At 48.8% G+C, this 19,411-nt stretch overlaps 1 protein-coding gene across 1 annotated transcript in view; it reads left to right on the top strand.

The window, feature by feature from the left end:
* The first annotated feature begins 18,346 nt into the window (after positions 1–18,346).
* Positions 18,347–19,411, top strand: part of GNAT1 (G protein subunit alpha transducin 1) — a 28,006-nt gene continuing 26,941 nt past the window's right edge. The window contains exon 1 of the mRNA XM_088465634.1: positions 18,347–18,588. Coding sequence (XP_088321760.1) covers positions 18,483–18,588 — 106 coding nt within the window. The 5' untranslated portion in view covers positions 18,347–18,482. The remainder of the gene's footprint in view (positions 18,589–19,411) is intronic.

The following is a 19,411-nucleotide window of genomic DNA, read 5'->3' as shown; positions in this document are numbered from 1 at the left end:
TGTTACAATGATGATCTCTTCAAAGAACTTGAACAGGACCATTTTATAAGATTGCTGTAAACAGGGCAGTAGTGTGCCAGTCCTGGGGAAGGGGTGTGGCCTAATTGTTGGAGGCATGGCCACGCCTTCTAATTTTTGGGGATTTTTGTATTTGCAGCCGCTTTGTGGTGCTGCACGCTGAGGATGGGGACGCTCTCAGTCCTGCACAAATCCATGGGGGCTTCGATCAGTGTGATCGCTCCCCTCCACAGGCAGAAGAGAGGAGACTGCTGCTGCAGCCCAGCACACAGCAGCATGTGCTGGGCTGCTGACAAGTAGGAGGGCGGTGGCGGGCCCCTCCAACAAGCCCAGGTACTTAGTACCCACTCCTCACCTTGGTGCCCCTGGCTAGAACACTGTTGTGTGTGCAGTTGCGCTGTGATATACGTACACCTTTCGTGGTTAAACGCACTCGACCTTGTGCATCACAACGCACACCAATGCGTGCATATACTAGAGCTCGACCGCACTCCCAAAAGTGGTATATCTGTTACATCTATATATTGTATATATAGAGGAGAGGCTGTAGGGACCAGTTTACTCTATTTTGCATTCTTAGGACCTGATTCAGTATGGATCGCAACTGCGATTACGCACACAATCTCACTGCAATGATATGCAAATCCATTGTGATCACTATGCCATCGCAGCACAACATAAGGACGCCCCCCTTACCTCACACACATCCATAATACTTAGCAAGACTGAGAAACCATCGGTAACATCAAGTAGCATCGCAGCCTCACGCACACTTACACAAGGTCAGACCTTACTCAGGAATTGTTAACCTTCCAGTAACGCAGTGAGTACTCAGGTTGTGTACGGCATTGCAGTCGATAATTTGTTCACGCCCCTGCAACAGTGTTCAAACGCACTGGCGCGCCTGCGTTTCACCGACCACCCCTCCGTCACCACCCCCAAATGGTACTTCCTGTCAGTCACTCTGCAATGGGTCTGCGTAGTCACAGTGGCTGGTTCGGGCACGCGCACTGCAATGCATACTCAAAACGCCACAATCGGCGGATAGCGTGCGTAATGGCAGTTGCGATCCTTGCTGAATCAGGCCCTTTGCTCACACTTACTATGTCAGGTACATTTGCAGTTTGCATTTTACAACATAATGCAGAGTTTATTTCCTAAAATGTAAGAGAATGAAAATCACATAACAAATTGTATATTACAGCTAATATAGATTATTCCTTTTGCGCTAAGAATGAAGACATTACATTTACTATGTGTTTGTCTTTATTAATCAGACTTTTAAAAGAGGTCAAAATGTCGATTTATTCTGTACTTGGCTGTTAATAGCTGCGTCCTTCACTTTGTGCTATGAGAGGTCCCGGCCGGGTTATTGCTTGTCTTATTTTTAGAGAGCTGTACACAAATACTATAATGTGTTATGGGCCATTATGGCATCTTACAGGCATCGCTCAGAGACCCCGGGACGCAATTGATTTAGAAATTGATGTGGACTATTTTTGTCATCTAATCTGCAGACATTAGTACATTGCTGGTGCGGACTGTTCCTATTGATCTGTTACAATGTACAACTTCATCTTGCAGTATAATCTGGTTACTACTGTGACATCTCCCCACGTGCTTCCTCACATTATAATTAAGTCCCATTTAATGACCCAGCTCCCCTACTCATTGGCTGACAAATTATAAGGGGTGCAGTGAGAGGGGGGGAGCTCTCTCCAGAGGTAAACACAGGATCTAGAGGGGGGGTCTTAGAGCTTAGAGCGAGTGTAGCCAGTATATGAAGAGGACATAATTAGCACTTAAACAGCTATAATATGTGTCATACAAAGATAAGTGTATGTCATAAATCGGACATATACAGAGCCAGCAAACTTAGTTAACCCATTAGATGCAGCAGTACGGCCATCCTGCCTGAGCTGAATGTTTTTATGTCACATGTGGGCACCATTCAGAGTATTGGAGCAAGTCCAGGAGTTTGGGGAGTGGCAGAAGAACCTAGCACTGCCCTGGACATATATGTACACATTGATTTCTTTGGGCACTGGATAGTGTATGTTAGACAGTATCAATAATTATCCCTATAGATGGTCTATAATAGTGCACAGGTGTAATCAATACTGGTTGTACTATTTATTTCATTTGTGTTACTAAGATCTTTAAAACGTGCAGCTCTAGTAAGATTTAATTATATACTGTTATTGTGGTCATGGTGTGGGCTGGGGAGGGGGTTTCCAGGCAACTGGAAACCCCCCTGCATTTGCCTATGCTCTCTATCAGACTCTCCATCTCTCTACTAAACTTCAAACGGCTCTCAAAACCCTCTACTTCATCATAGCCTTCCAGTTCTCATCCTAATTCACTCGCCCATGCTCCTTCCTCACTGTCTCCCCCATCTGTGTCACCTGTTTGTCGGCCCCTCCCCTTTAGAATGTAAGCTCTGAAGAGCATGGCCATCTTCCCTCACGTGCTTCTCCTATCATTCATACTATAATTTACTCCTAACTCCCCACAACAGCACCTAACACCTGGTTGCTGATGCTCTGCTACTTATTTGAGTGTTACAATCATGGATGTAGCAATGCTTATAAACTAGGATTGTGATAAATATGCCCCTATAGTACATGTGTAATTGTCTTATTCCCAAGTCATCTGTTCTTGCACAAAATCATGCTTATGAAATAATGCACATATCAGCTTAATGACCCAGTACAGAGGTACCGTAATGACCCAGTACAGAGGAAGCATAATGACCCAGTACAGAGGAATCGTAATTATCACCTAGTAAAGAGGAAGCGTAAATCACCTAGTACAGAGGAAGCATAATCACCTAGTACATGGGAAGCGTAATCACCTAGTACAGAGGAAGCCTAATCACCTAGTACATGGGAAGCGTAATCACCTAGTACAAAGGAAGCGTAATCACCTAGTACAGAGGAAGCGTAATCACCTAGTACAGAGAAAGTGTAATGACATATTACAGAGGAAGTGTAATGAACTAGTACAGAGGAAGTCTAATGACCTAGTACAGAGGAAGTCTAATGACCTAGTAGACAGGAATCATAATCATCTAGTACAGAGGAAGCATAATGACCTAGTACAGAGGAAGCGTAATCTCCTAGTACAGAAGAAGCATAATCACCTAGTACAGAGGAAGCGTAATAACCTAGTACAGAGGAAGCGTAATCACCCAGTACAGAGGAAGTGTAATGACATAGTACAGAGGAAGTGTAATGACATATTACAGAGGAAGTGTAATGACCTAGTAGAGAGGAATCATAATCACCTAGCACAGAGGAAGCATAATAACCTAGTACAGAGGAACAGTAATCACCTAGTACAGAGGAAGCGCAATGACATAGTACAGAGGAAGTGTAATAACCTAGTAGACAGGAATCATAATCACCTAGTACAGAGGAAGCATAATGACCTAGTACAGAGGAATCATAATCACCTAGCACAGAGGAAACATAATGACCTAATACAGAGGAAGAGTAATCACCTAGTACAGAGGAAGCGCAATGACATAGTACAGAGGAAGCGTAATGACCTAGTACAGAGGAAGTGTAATCACCTAGCACAGATGAAACATAATGACCTAGTACAGAGGAAGCATAATCACCTAGTACAGAGGAAGCATAATCACCTAGTACAGAGGAAGCGTAATGACCTAGTACAGAGGAAGCGTAATCACGTAGTAAAGAGGAAGCGTAATCTCCTAGTACAGAGGAAGTTTAATGATATATTACAGAATAAACAATACGCCTAGAACTTCTGAAGTTACTTTTCTCCCACTGCAGACAAACTATTGATTATGTCAGAGTCACTTATGGACATTGAACTGTTTGTACATTTTATAATCCCAGGGAATGTGCACAGATTGTCTTGTGTAGCTGTATGTCATGCCTGTAATGTGGCCCAGACATTAGTGTTATGAGGCCATAATGTGGTTAATGCACAGAAAATGATAATACATTTCTGCTGACTCCAATCCTTTTGTCATATATTATCCATATAAGAGGCAGCGGCTGGAGCATAAACACATGAAGCTGAGAACAGCCAGCTTATAATTTATTATATCACCCAAAATGAGAGGCAGGAACCAGCCAATATTATTCCTATTATGTTATAACAGGTCAGCGTTTTACTAGTAAGGAAAGTGTGTTTGTCTCCGACTAGGGACCCCAAATGATAAAATGTAATATAAAGATCACCCACAGTGTAGGGACCCTGGTATCTGCCTAATTAGGGGTCATTTCACACATTTTTCTGACAACTACGACTTCAGGTCAGAAATTACGTTTTTATTTATTTTGTGATTTCTTTTTATATTTTAGTTTTTATTGTCTACGATATTTTATTTGTGAAATTCAGTGCTGCTACATATTGTATTGGTGCAGAAGCTTCAAAAAAGTTATTTATTGGCAATAACATTTATATTTTACATATGTGAGTGAACAAGTTAACACTCACTTATAATTTGAATATCTAGTCTATACGCTGTAGCAAGGACACAATCTGGCGCTGGATCAATTCACAGCTAAAATTATTAAGCAATTAAGAGATCTGACTGTTGCTCCAAAGTCAGGATGGGATACACCTGCCTATCGAAAAAATTGGATACAAAGACAAAAAAACAGATATTGAAGCGCTGTCTATGAAATATAATACAGATTTATTCACAGAAATAAGGACATAAACCAGACCTAATACACAATGTATATACCTATATAGGAAAACACAGCTAGTTGGCAACACTGACTCTAAGGAAACAACATAATATCAGTCCTGCACACGCAATTAATGCATTGATATAAGAAAGTAGCAATCCTTGAATTTATGACACAGCGCAGTAATTAGAAGAATTGTTCTTTGTTAGTTCTCAGAGATTAATTGATGATGCATATTTGCTGAAATGAACAGTCCATTGTAATGAGATGTTACACGGAATCCAGTACTTTCACTCTACTGACAATCGTTAGCTGAAATGAAAAAAATGTCCGTTTTCTACCTCGCTTTGATAGAGACACCGCGCTGTACCTCCGATGCTTAAACACCGGGAGTGTGTGTCCGCTGAATGGCTCTGACAACCATGTGGCGCAGTCATATGTGTGGCCAGACAAATCCGGATGTATGAGAACGGGATTCAATCCTCGGTTTACCTCGGTCGGTATTCTCCGGGACAGCGGCGGTTCGTGCTGATTCTGACAGGGGTAACTGGCATGTGCAGTGTAATCACACTGACGGCTGACTGCTGTCGCCACAACGCGTTTCTCCGTCTCCAAATACCTCAGCGGCTACTATGTTGTTTCCTTAGAGTCAGTGTTGCCAACTAGCTGTGTTTTCCTATATAGGTATATACATTGTGTCCAATGACTTCCTAAATCATTGTCTTAATGGGTCCCTTTTAATTGTTTTTAAATTTAAATGACTTAACATTGTGTATTAGGTCTAGTTTATGTCCTTATTTCTGTGAATAAATCTGTATTATATTTCATAGACAGCGCTTCAATATCTGGTTTTTGTCTTTATAGGCTGTAGCCTATTTTCTTAAACCTTATGATATTATGTGTTTCTCCTGTTACTGTATGATATACAGTATCTATTTTGGGATCGATATGAATGACCGTCAGACGTGAGCCCGGTGGTTCAAATCCCGACGCCGGCAGCCCGAACAGCGGAGATCCTGACAGAGCAGATAAGTAAGCTATCCCTAACGTTCTCCCCCCACTAACCCTGCCTTTGGGGTGCCTAACCCTAACCTCCCCCCAGGGGTGCCTAACCCTAACCTGCCCCCAGGGGTGCCTAACCCTAACCTGCCCCCAGGGGTGCCTAACCCTAACCTGCCCCCAGGGGGTGCCTAAACCTATCCCCCCTCCCCGCACCCTAAACCTATCCCTCCTGGGGGGGTGCCTAACCCTAACTCCCCCTTCTCCTGGCCTAACCCTAACCCTCCCGGGGGGCTGCCATCCCTAAGTACCCCCGGGAGTCCCTAATCCTAACCCCCCCCCATGGCTCTCCGTTCGCGATACACGGCTTACCTTTGTTCGGTATGACTGGCATTGGGATTTCAGAGGGTGGATAATGATAGGCGTTGGGATTTCGTCGCCTGTCATTAGACCCTTGCCGGGATGTGACAGTCGGTACGCCGGCTTCTTGACTACATTTATTTTATATTACTGGATGATCTTTTCTATTGTTGCTATCTCACAAATAGGGCCCTATGTGGCAATATTATTTTCAGTAACATAATGTGAAAACGGGTGTTAAATGTATTAATGTCTTTTGGCGCAGTCTTCGTGGAAACGTGCCCCAAGCCCTTCAATTTGCATATTTCTAGTAAGCAGATCGCATTTCCCATACTTGTGATCTGCTTCAAAATGGCCAAAGTTCAATTGTAATAAAAATACTGGGGGACGCCGTGTGACAATAACCTGGCGATGGCGCTATCAGGGCTTTCCCTCGTTTCCCCAACGCCGGCTATACTCCGCCAGGCAGCTTTGTGGTCTAAAGTGACCACAGATTGATCACAGTAAAAAAAAAAAAAAGTATAAATATATAAAAGAAAAAACCCCCCTGTGCAGGTAATCTGACCCTTACCTGCACGGTGATCAGTGCCGCTCTGTGCCCCCGGTCAGCTGATCTGTGCCCCCGGTCAGCTGCTCTGTGTAACTGCACGGTGATCAGTGATCCGGTCAGCCGCTCTGTGCCCCCGGTCAGCTGCTCTGTGTACCTGCACGGTGATCTGTGCCCCCGGTCAGCTGATCTCCGGGATCCTGCTCTATGGCCTCGGCACAGGGGCATTTCTAGAGAGGAGGGGGCCCGTGTGCAGTCTCCAACACGGGCCCCTTCCTCTCCGCCCGGCAGCGCACTGAGCTATGCGCGGCCAGCGCCAGAGTTATAGACTCTGCCAGAGTCTATAGTGTCTGCACAGGTCACCAGGAAAATGGCTGCGGTGGCCATTTTCCCTGTACTGCGCATGCACAAATGACCGGAAAATGCCATTTTCCAGTCATTTTATAGCACTGGACCCCCACGCCGACGTTGGACTCTGGAGAGGTAAGTAATAATATGGGCGCAGTGTGTGCGGTGCGGAGCCCCCTGGATCGCCCGTGTTCCCGCAACACCCTGCACCCATTATAGATACGCCCCTGCCTCGGCATCTCAGTGTACAGCAATGGTCAGGTGCCGGAGTCACAGTGCAGGACATCAGCTGACCGGAGGCACAGAGAAGCTCACCAGATCGCCGATCACTGTGCAGGTAAGTGTCAGCTTAGTGGGCGAGAGGAGGGGGTGTCATGGGAGGGGGGGTAACCAGCGGAGCATGCGCAGAACCACTCTCAGGCAAACTCAGTGATTCGCGGGTCCGTGAGAAGGGGGTGGGACTAAATGCAGCGATTCGCGGGTCCATGATTTAACCCCGCCCCCTCCCTACGGACCCGCAAATTGTTCAATCTCCCCATCCTGCCCACTACACTAGGAAGAGGGCGGAATGTGGGAGATTTTACTCTTTCTGGGGTGCGGTGGGTTCCCCAAAAAATCGTGAGCCTCTCGGGAGAGTAGGGAAGTATGAGAAGTATGTGAGGGAGAGAAAACACATGAGGGAAGAGGGCCCTGCTCGTGAGAGCTGACATTTTATAGGAGACCAGCAGCACCCAATGCTGATGGTCACGTAGTTCAGCACCGAAATCCTTAGAAACTCCTTTGGCGCATGCGTGATACAGTGTATACACGCAATGGCGCACGGGATGAGGAATGTCTTGGTAAAGTGATGGGTGTTCCGTGGCGGTGACTGGGAGGTGTCTTAGCTCATGCACAGAGGTGATCCATTATATTGTGGGAGTGTCGCAGGCGCGTCGGTGACAGCAGTTGCATACAGACGCACAGCAGCAGGCATAGGCGGCCATATTTGGATGAAGTAACTGGACCTGAACAGGACGCCACCATCTGGACCTAGTGACAGATGGTGGCGTCTAAAGACGTGCCAAGCGGTATTATAGCGTCTACGGACGCTGACAGACGGCGTCTCAGTTCTTGCACATTCGGCCACACAGACATACACGAGGGAAGGACTTTATAACTGCAGTGAGCGCGGAACATTGTCTGATTCAGAGGTGATTATCTTTGGCGCTGTGCATGCGTCACATCCGCACGGTGCCCGCGCAGTGATTGATAAGTGCAGGTGGATGCAGTGAGTGACAGGTAGTGTGACCATTTGGGGGCGGTGATGAGGGAGTGGCTACAAAAAGGCGTCTCGCCACCGTTCTCTGGGTGTCTCCTAGTCAGCCATTGCAAATTCATTCGCAGTTGCACTGGCCCCGCCATCTTAGTTGAGAGGAACATTCTGAGTCCCCTTATGCTCAGAAGTTTAATGGTGCGTCCGATGTTCCCGATGTTGTGTCTGTTATATGTAAGTGACAGATCTGAGACCGCCAGAGGGCGGCTCTGTACACAAGGCAGCGGCTTCTGAATCAGACGCACAGAGCGGTGGGTTAGGATGGGCAGGGGCGCAAACAGGGGGGGCGGGTCTGGCAAGCCTGGGTCCAACGCCCCCCCCCTCCCCTCCCCTCTTACCTAACAGCAGCCCAGCACACGCTGCCTGTAGGGGAGGGGGCAATCACACTGATCGTTCCCCCTCCCTTGGCTTTGCGCCGGGCTGAGGGGCTCATAGCGCCCCCCTCCCCAGCTACGCGGCGCTGCAATAAATTTTTTTTTACTAATTTTTATCCTAAGGGAGTGTGACCACGCCACCCGCAATTATGCCACGCCCCCCTCATCCAGGCCCGGCAAGGCCATCAACGCCCCTGGGGATGGGAGCTGGAAGGCTTTAATAAAAAAGTGGGTTTTGAGAACAGAACATTCATCCATCTCTACATCAGGCCAACAGTGTTGCCTCATATGAAATGCAGCCTCCATTACTTGTTATTAGGGGATTGGTATGAAATGCAGCCTCCATTGCTTGTTATTAGGGGATCGGTATGAAATGCAGCCTCCATTACTTGTCATTAGGGGATCGGTATGAAATGCAGCCTCCATTGCTTGTTATTAGGGGATCGGTATGAAATGCAGCCTCCATTACTTGTCATTAGGGGATCGGTATGAAATGCAGCCTCCATTGCTTGTTATTAGGGGATTGGTATGAAATGCAGCCTCCATTGCTTGTTATTAGGGGATCGGTATGAAATGCAGCCTCCATTGCTTGTTATTAGGGGATCGGTATGAAATGCAGCCTCCATTACTTGTTATTAGGGGATCGGTATGAAATGCAGCCTCCATTGCTTATTATTAGGGGATCGGTATGAAATGCAGCCTCCATTGCTTATTATTAGGGGATCGGTATGAAATGCAGCCTCCATTGCTTATTATTAGGGGATCGGTATGAAATGCAGCCTCCATTGCTTGTTATTAGGGGATTGGTATGAAATGCAGCCTCCATTGCTTGTTATTAGGGGATCGGTATGAAATGCAGCCTCCATTGCTTGTTGTTAGGTAATCAGTAAGAAATACAGCCTCCATTGCTTGTTATTAGGGGATCGGTATGAGATGCAGCCTCCATTGCTTGTTATTAGGGGATCGGTATGAGATGCAGCCTCCATTGCTTGTTATTAGTTGCTGTTACATACCGTACACTGTACAATTTCTAGTTTTAGTAACATGGAAAACTCTTCTAAATGTTGGTTAATAAAAAGTTGTAGTCTGCTGCCATCTAGTGCTCGACAGAGGTATTACAGCAATGTTACAGGAACATGTAGTTGTATTACAATGACAATGTTATACACAATTATCAGTTATACTGTATGTGTGAAGAACTGTCTACAGCAGGTTATTTTTAAACTTTGCCTCTGCAGCATTAAGATTCTGAGTAAGAAAAAATATATATTGGTGATTCTTACACTGAAAAGAGGTCTATCTGCCTTAGCAGAGGGCCAGATTCAGATTTATACTTGGGAATAGAGTTAAGGCACACATCCACTAGAAGACAGGCAAAAGACTGCATGATTATGACATTGCAATCGCGCAGTCGTTTGTCAGTCTGTGATGTGACGAGCAGTCATTCCAGTGTAGGCACAATCAATCATCTGCAAATAGACCGGTTCCCCGTGGGCAGTCCGCATCTCTGGGACCCCTGCTGTGACTAAAACGGGGGTTCAGGCCACAAGGTCACGCCCCCTACCTGCGGGGCTACACCACACCAGTGAGGTCACCCCCTTTTTGGTTTGCGCACGGCTTCGCTGCACGCACTACAAGCCCACCATCACCGTATACGCACTGTCTGTCACCAGAGGTAAGGATGCCACTGCGTGGATCTTTGGTCCTAGAAATCAGATGCAAGGGACAGCTCATGGCCATTCTGTCAAATGAGTGGGGCCAAATGACGTATCATAAAATTATGTCATATAGGCCCCACCCCTTCCCCATGGACGTGCGATTCCCGTTATTAATCTCCAGATCCTGATCACTTCACTAGGAAGGGCCCCCATCTCTCCTTGAAGCCCAGAGGACTACGCGAAAACTCAGAAGTTTCCCTGAGGTTCCACAAGAGTAAGTAAGTATGGTTCTAGCAATACATCAATCAGAAAACTTTTGATTGGTGAATGCTCTGCGGCAATTCTTGGAGTATTATATTTACTATTGAAATATGGTGGTATGGTAATATAAGTGTATCACACCAGGTAATGGCAAAGTACTCTCTGATGGATGGGATAGGATGGTGGTATGAGAGGGGCACACCAGGTAATGGCAAAGTACTCTCTGATGGATGGGATAGGATTGTGGTATGAGTGGGACACACCAGGTAATGGCAAAGTACTCTCTGATAGATGGGACAGGATGGTGGTATGAGTGGGGCACACCAGGTAATGGTAAAGTACTCTCTGATGGATGGGACAGGATGGTGGTATGAGTGGGGCACACCAGGTAATGGCAAAGTACTCTCTGATGGATGGGATAGGATGGTGGTATGCGTGTGGAACACCAGGTAATGGCAAAGTAGTCTCTGATGGATGGGACAGGATGGTGGTATGAGTGGGACACACCAGGTAATGGCAAAGTACTCTCTGATGGATGGGACAGGATGGTGGTATGAGTGGGGCACACCAGGTAATGGCAAAGTAGTCTCTGATGGATGGGATAGGATGGTGGTATGAGTGGGGCACACCAGGTAATGGCAACACACTCTCTGATAGATGGGACAGGATGGTGGTATGAGTGGGACACACCAGGTATTGGCAAAGTACTCTCTGATAGATGGGACAGGATGGTGGTATGAGTGGGGCACACCAGGTAATGGCAACATACTCTCTGATGGATGGGATAGGATGGTGGTATGAGTGGGGCACACCAGGTAATGGCAAAGTACTCTCTGATGGATGGGACAGGATGGTGGTATGAGTGGGGCACACCAGGTAATGGCAAAGTACTCTCTGATGGATGGGATAGGATGGCGGTATGAGTGGGGCACACCAGGTAATGGCAAAGTATTCTCTGATGGATGGGATAGGATGGCGGTATGAGTGGGGCACACCAGGTAATGGCAAAGTACTCTCTGATGGATGGGACAGGATGGTGGTATGAGTGGGGCACACCAGGTAATGGCAAAGTACTCTCTGATGGATGGGATAGGATGGTGGTATGAGTGGGGCACACGAGGTAATGGCAAAGTACTCTCTGATGGATGGGATAGGATGGTGGTATGAGTGGGGCACACCAGGTAATGGCAAAGTACTCTCTGATGGATGGGACAGGATGGTGGTATGAGTGGGGCACACCAGGTAATGGCAAAGTACTCTCTGATGGATGGGATAGGATGGTTGTATGAGTGGGGCACACAGGTAATGGCAAAGTACTCTCTGATGGATGGGATAGGATGGTGGTATGAGTGGGGCACACCAGGTAATGGCAAAGTAGTCTTTGATGGATGGGACAGGATGGTGGTATGAGTGGTGCACACGAGGTAATGGCAAAGTATTCTCTGATGGATGGGATAGGATGGCGGTATGAGTGGGGCACACGAGGTAATGGCAATTGCCAATTATTTTGTAATATCAAAGCCTGACTCGTCCTATTATTAATACCACAGCATCTACAAAAGCCGGGGGAGTGAGTCACTGAGAGAATTAATGGTAGAGAAATGTAGGTGAAGTCATTTCATAGTTCCACAGTTATGATCATATAATTAAAACTGAAAAGTAGCTTCTCTAATGCTTGGTACACTCTGGCAGATATTTTGCCCAATCATTTGATCAGCCAATATATATTGTGTGCGTCATCCAGTGTGTACCCACAATATGTCTGTGAGCGACGTTGTTCACAGACATATCACGTGGGCTCTGCTGCACAGCTGATGCCCAATATATCTGCAGAGATAGACTGGCACGCTCGCTACGGTTATGTTGGTGGTAGACACTGGATGACTTCTTGTGGGAAGGCTCAGCAAGGCCTCACCTAATGGCGGCGGCACAGACAGGGGCGCTGAGGTGGGGCGGGGGGAGCGGGTACTAATTAACCAGTCCCGGGCTTGCTGGAGAGGCCTGGTGGGGGCCCGGGTCTGGCACCACTCCCCCCCCTCTCACATCACAGCAGCCGAGCACACAGCTGCTGTGTGCTAGGCTGCACTGGGAGACTGCTCGCAGCTGCTAAGAAGCAGCCACAGTAGTCTCCTATGTCTATGAGGGGAGCGATCAAGCTGATCGCGCCCCCCACTGGTTATGCACCGAGCTGAGGGGGCTCACTGCGCCCCCTTGCCAGTGCGCAGTGCCACAAAGCTTTGCTTTTGCTTTTTTTAACCTAAGGGGGCGTGGCCACGCCACCCGCGATTAGGCCATGCCCCCTTTTACCAGTGCCCGGTGCGGCTCTTGGTGGGCCTGGGCACAGAAGCAGCAGCTGAAATACTCTGGGGGTCAATCCGGGGACCATGGGGTCTCTGCATTGTAATATCACTTATGAATTTTTAATTTTGAAGTGACAAATAAACAGAAATTGAACAGAGCGGCCAGCGCCGGTATTCCGTCATGTGTCTTATGTCTTACAGGACAACTATGGGACTGAGCGGCCAGCGCCGGTATTCCGTCATGTGTATTATGTCTTACAGGACAACTATGGGACTGAGCGGCCAGCGCCGGTATTCCGTCATGTGTATTATGTCTTACAGGACAACTATGGGACTGAGCGGCCAGCGCCGGTATTCCGTCATGTGTCTTATGTCTTACAGGACAACTATGGGACTGAGCGGCCAGCGCCGGTATTCCGTCATGTGTCTTATGTCTTACAGGACAACTATGGGACTGAGCGGCCAGCGCCGGTATTCCGTCATGTGTCTTATGTCTTACAGGACAACTATGGGACTGAGCGGCCAGCGCCGGTATTCCGTCATGTGTCTTATGTCTTACAGGACAACTATGGGACTGAGCGGCCAGCGCCGGTATTCCGTCATGTGTCTTATGTCTTACAGGACAACTATGGGACTGAGCGGCCAGCGCCGGTATTCCGTCATGTGTCTTATGTCTTACAGGACAACTATGGGACTGAGCGGCCAGCGCCGGTATTCCGTCATGTGTCTTATGTCTTACAGGACAACTATGGGATAGAGCTGCCAGCGCCGGTATTCCGTCATGTGTCTTATGTCTTACAGGACAACTATGGGACTGAGCGGCCAGCGCCGGTATTCCGTCATGTGTCTTATGTCTTACAGGACAACTATGGGACTGAGGGGCTGATTAGAATTGCATGATTCCCGATAATCCGATTATTGAAAATGAGGGCCTAATTCAGACCCGGTCGCAAGCGCTGAGCGCTCGCAACCGGGTCGATGGTGGCCCAGAGTGCATGCACACGACGGAGCCGGCTCAGTCGTGCGCATACGCGAGACTCCGGGTCTCGCACCAAAGGGGGCATGCTGTTGATGTTGAGTGACAGGGTCCACAAGGGTCTCGTCGCAAGCCCGATGGTCGCGATGGTCTTGACCATCGCGACCATCTTCCTGGCCGCTCGCTATAGCTGTGGGTGGTCACCGACGGCTATGCGAGCGGCCAGGAGGCCGTTCTAATAAAAAAAATAAAAAAAAAAGACCGGCTCTGAATTAGGGCCTCTGTGAGTGTACAGTAACCTGCTCCCATAAGACATGTATTTCAGGGGCGGCAGATAATAATCTTCCAATTAGAGGGGAGATGGGTTTATCCCCCCGATATTGGGCCTGATTCAGAGAATGGACGCAGCAGCGATGCTGTTATATACTGACGCAGCAGGGGAGTCTGAGAAGAGACGGCATTGCAGAAGCCAGTCCTGTTTCCTCAGCATTAGATCATCTGCGGTACCATCAGCCCTGAGGTTACTCACATTGTCCCTGGCAGCTCCGTGGCCTCAGCGTTCCCTGATTCCGAGCGACGCGTATTGCTGGTGTTCACGGAGTTGAGCAATATTTTTGCTACTACACATGCGCGAAAATACCTTAAAATGCTTACGGCGCACACACAAAGGCGCTGCGTGACTGAGAGGCACCGTGACAGAAATGTATAGGGAAAGTGCTGGGCGTTCCTGGGCGATGACTGGGAGGTGGCTAATCAGACGCTCGGAGTTATGGGAGTGACGCACACACAGACGCAGACTCGCTCACTTTGGAGGCCACACTCAGACAGGGAATCTCCACCTACCATAGGGCCGGTGCAGGTTTTGATGGTGCGAATGATTTTGACGCCTAAGGATGCACCAGGCGGTATTACGGCATCTATAGACGCACAAAGTGGGCGCCTCAGACCTCGCACATTCAGACGCACGTTTGTACACCAGGGAAAACTTTGTAGCGACATTTGCATAAGTCACAGGTGGGCGACCGCCAAAAGCGCAGACTCGTTCGTGTTTGCGATCACCTGTGAATTAGGCCCTTGTGCGGCTTCTCATGTCATATCATTCTAAATAAATCCAGGTGCAAATGGGTTATACACTGACTGCAACATGATTAATGCAAATCTCACTGTGCGGCTAATTCAGTAGTGGACAGAAATGCTAAACAGCACCCAGGCACCACCCAGGCAGCTCCCAGGCAGCACCCAGGCAGCACCCAGGCAGCACCCAGGCAGCACCCAGGCAGCACCCAGGCAGCCTTGCAATTCCATCCTTGTAAATTCAGCAGGAGGTGTATGACACCCCCACTCCCTGTATGACACCCCCCTGTATGACACCCCCGGCTGCATTTGCGATCCCAGCAATGCAACCAAGGTCGCAGGCTGGGATAACCATCCCGACCATCGATCACGATGGTGGACGGCGCTGGGCCACTGGCCAGCTGACTAAACTTCAGCTTACACAGGCGGGCCGGCTTGCAAGGCCATGATCAGCTTCAGTGGATGCAGCACTTGGCCTTGCCACTCCCAACAAACGGGGTTGACAAGTCCCGGGTTCCGGAAACTCCGCCCAACCCCGCACCGCCCCTTAAATGCATAGCAGGGTCTGCGTGTGATCACGCAGGACCCATTGTGCACATTGGCAGTACAGGCCCTGCGCGCACACAGATTTCCGATAATCGGGATACTGCGTTCAGCATTGCAGTCCCAGCGTACACTAGAAAGCTGCACCATATAATCTACTGGAACTGCAGGGGGGGCACTACGCTGCCCTGAGGTGAGGGGCACAGCGCTGCGGGTCATCATCGGCCCCTTCTCCATATTATGCCGTAGACCCTGGTGACGCCATGCTCCACCCCTGTTCCTGCCCACTTACTAAATGTAGCTTTATATATTTCACCTCATTAATAAAGAAGTGTAAATTGTATAAGGGAGAATAAGGCTCCTGAGTAACGTGCCTGGAATACCGTACGTGACTCGTGCTGTGATTTTCCCGTGAATGATGATCTTACAACAACATCGCACATTTACAATCCGGAACTTCACAGTGAATTTTAAAACAAAAAGTGAGATGAGAACTGTGTGTAACGCTACAAGCGCTTCTGCTGACTGAGCTCCTCCAGTGTCATCTGAATCAACTGAACTGTTTCTAATTTGTACCCGAATAATCTTCCAGTCTGACACTGGCCACAATATCGGCACTAATATCATATCATTGGTCACATACTGATAGATATGCCCCACACTTACCCAGTAGAAAGTGATCAGCACAGTCCACTGACCACCTAGGGAAGGCCATCGACCATCGATGTTTTAAAACCATTGATTGTGGCTTGCCAATGTCAACTAGTTTTGATATATCGATGACAGAGAACCAATGGTTCTCTGCCATCAATGGGTGACAGGGAGCCGATGATTTTGGTTTCCTTCTGAGCTTAGCCCCGCCTCCCTGTGCCCGCTAAGCTCCGCCCCCATTTTTAACTGGCCAGCGGCCTAGCAACCTTCAGCAGCGGTGGCCATCAAATGGGTGCAAGCCATCGATGGTTCACCATAGATGGTTTATGTGCCATCGATGATAACCACCAAAGGTCCCATCTATGGTAACCATCGATGGACACCCACCAATGGCCACCCCTATGACCAGGGCCGGCTCCAGGGGGTAGCCACGTCCTGTGCAGCATGGGCAGTAGTCGCCCCCCTGTCATTGGGGCATGGCCTAATTACCATAGGCCACGCCCCCTAAATGATGCCTCTCGTGTAACGTCAGGCTGGGGGCGAGCCCAGTACTCCGTCACTAGTCGGGCTTCCCCCAACCCTCTCCTGGCAGTGAATGGAGGCCGTGCACAGCATCCATTCAACTACTCCCGGGTTCCGGCCACCCGTGGAACACTTTGGCCCATGGGTGGAACAGCGGGACAGTACTGATGTTGGGAGGCGCCCCTGTTCGACTGCACTGATTGAACATGCCGCGAGCCAGCTCTGCCTATCACCACCACTATCTGCCTGTTTGGTCATCTGCAGACTGCATTAGCATGACCCAATGTAGGGGTGGAGCTAAAAGCCCCATCATAGTGCCATGGTTCACTTTATGCCCTATGGTAGTGCCAGATGTAGTTTAATGCCCTATAGTAGTGCTAGTGCCATAGACCATTTTATGCCCCATGGTAATGCTGTAGTTTACATTATGCTACACAGTCAGTGCCCCCAGTTTATATCATGCCACATTGTAGAGCCTCTAGTTCACATTATGCCACACAGTGCCAAAGTTTCCACTATACCATACATTGTCCACAATTCACATTATGCCACACAGTGCCCCCAGTTTATATCATGCCACATTGTAGAGCCTCCACAATTCACATTATGCCACACAGTGCCTCCAGTTAACATTATACCACGCAGTACCCCAGGTCACATTAAGCCACACAGTACTCCCTGTTTACATTTTGTCACAGTGCCCCCAGTTATTATACCACGCAGTACCCCAGGTCACACACAGTACTCCCTGCTTACATTATGTCACAGTGCCCCCAGCTCACATTGATAGGCTCCCGCTTACCATGCTCCTCTACCTCTGCTGCTTCGTCTACCTCTTGTGCTCTGTGCACCTAATCTGAGGCGTGTCATCCACTGCGAGGTGCCGGGCTGGTAGAAAGGGGCATTCCACAAGCTACTTGCCACAGTCTGTTGTATTATATACACTAGTATTGTGACGAGTAGTTTGTAGTCTGTTTCTTTCTGTATTCTATACAGTTTCACTTGTTCTTACTGCGCAATTTGGCACTGATGCCAATGTGACCTGAGTGCATGGGGGGTGGGCCCGGAGGCAGGCCCCTTCAAGCCTCCTGGCCCCTTAGCAACAGCACCCCCTGCACCCACTATAATTACACCCCTGACCCCATGTGATCTGCCAAATTTGGCCAACCGCAAGTGTGGCCAAGCTGGAAACTGATTCGCCTATCTACTGCTAGCCGTAGATATGATGACGTGGCGCTGGGCCGGCATTTGGGGGGCTGTGAGTTAGGATTTAGGTCACAAGACAATAACATTTTAAAATTTTCCATTGCAGAACTTTACCCACAATTAGTGATTGAAACAATAGATATTTCCAGCTCCACTGATAATGTATTACAGCAGGCTAGAAAAGATGTGAATATTCTGGATAGTGATTGTCCGGGGTGTTCTAGACATGTTGTGAGCTCTGATTGCAGGATACAGACGGCTCAGAGTAAGTCTTCCCTCTCTGGACTCAGCGTATACAGAGATTTAAGATAAACCTCTTCCCTGGATAAGGAAACCTATCTGCCCTGGGATAGACACTTCAGCTGAGCTCAGCAGTCCCCACACCTGCTCAGCCCCTCTACCTGTCCTTGGCCACCATAGGGTGCAGAGAGTCACATGGCAACCTGTGGCTGTCAAATCCTATTGGGAATTAGGGCAGATGAGATTTGGAAGAAGGGCAGCTGGAAAGGGCTCATTCCTTCGGCAGTCCGAGTGGTGGTCACACAGCCAGCCTGCCACTGCGACTCCCACCCCCCTTAAGGAAGGACATACATCTTCACATCAGTAAGGAGCAATATTTCCAGTACAGTTTCACTTCCCCCCTCGGGATTGGGATACGGGAAAATGGGAGCCGGAGCAAGTGCAGAGGAGAAGCATTCCCGGGAATTAGAGAAGAAGCTGAAGGAAGACGCAGAAAAAGACGCCAGGACGGTGAAATTGCTGCTACTGGGTGAGTGTCGGACATCAGCAAATCTACATATGCAAAGATATTATAAGGCAACTTAAATGATCCAATAGGCTTTAGCAATGCCAGGCGGGTGCTACCCATGGGCACACTTTTATCTAGGGAACATTAGTGCAGGATGACTGAGGCTTAATGGTGTAATAAGGGTGAGAGCTGCAGGTGAAAGGGTGATAATAACGCAGCCTGGGCATCAGAACTCCCGCATTACACAGCCCGGAGGCACCTGGGAGCCAATGGCGGCTATGCACACGTCTGTTATGCGGACAGATCTTACGGTTTTTAGCACTGCTCCAGAGCCAGGGGCGGTTTAGAGAGGAGGGGGCCCGTGTGCAGCCTCCGTGCGGGCCCCCTTCTCTCCGGCAGTACAGTAGACTCTGGTTTTGCGCCAGAGTCTACTGCGCAGTTCCCCGGGTAACATGGTGCCCACGCTATGTTCCCGGAGACTACTTTATGCCCCATGGTAAAGCCGTCACGCCATTTTCCCGGTGATTTCTGTCTGCAGTGCCAGCTGACGTGGCGGAACTCCAGAGAAGTCAGTTTAATTGCTATGGGTGCGGTGTGGGCCACGTGCACTGCACACCCTGCACCCATTATACAAATGCCAATGTCCGGAGCGGAGCATACACACCTGCGCCAAATACAGCGTCATCTGCAACTCAGTCAGATCTCCACTTGCAGATGAATGGGTGTAGCTGGGTCGCAACAGGCGTTTGCCTAACTCTAACCCTCCCCTCCCGCAGCCTAACCCTAAGCCTCCCTCCCGGCAACCTAACCCTCCCTCCCCGAAACCTAACCCTCCCCCTAGCAT

This window comes from Taudactylus pleione, unplaced genomic scaffold (assembly GCF_031769625.1).
Source record: "Taudactylus pleione unplaced genomic scaffold, aTauple2 ptg002059l, whole genome shotgun sequence".
In the NCBI taxonomy this organism is placed as follows: domain Eukaryota; kingdom Metazoa; phylum Chordata; class Amphibia; order Anura; family Myobatrachidae; genus Taudactylus; species Taudactylus pleione.
Note: the sequence above shows the minus strand (reverse complement) of the source record. Positions and strands in the feature narration are given on the sequence as shown.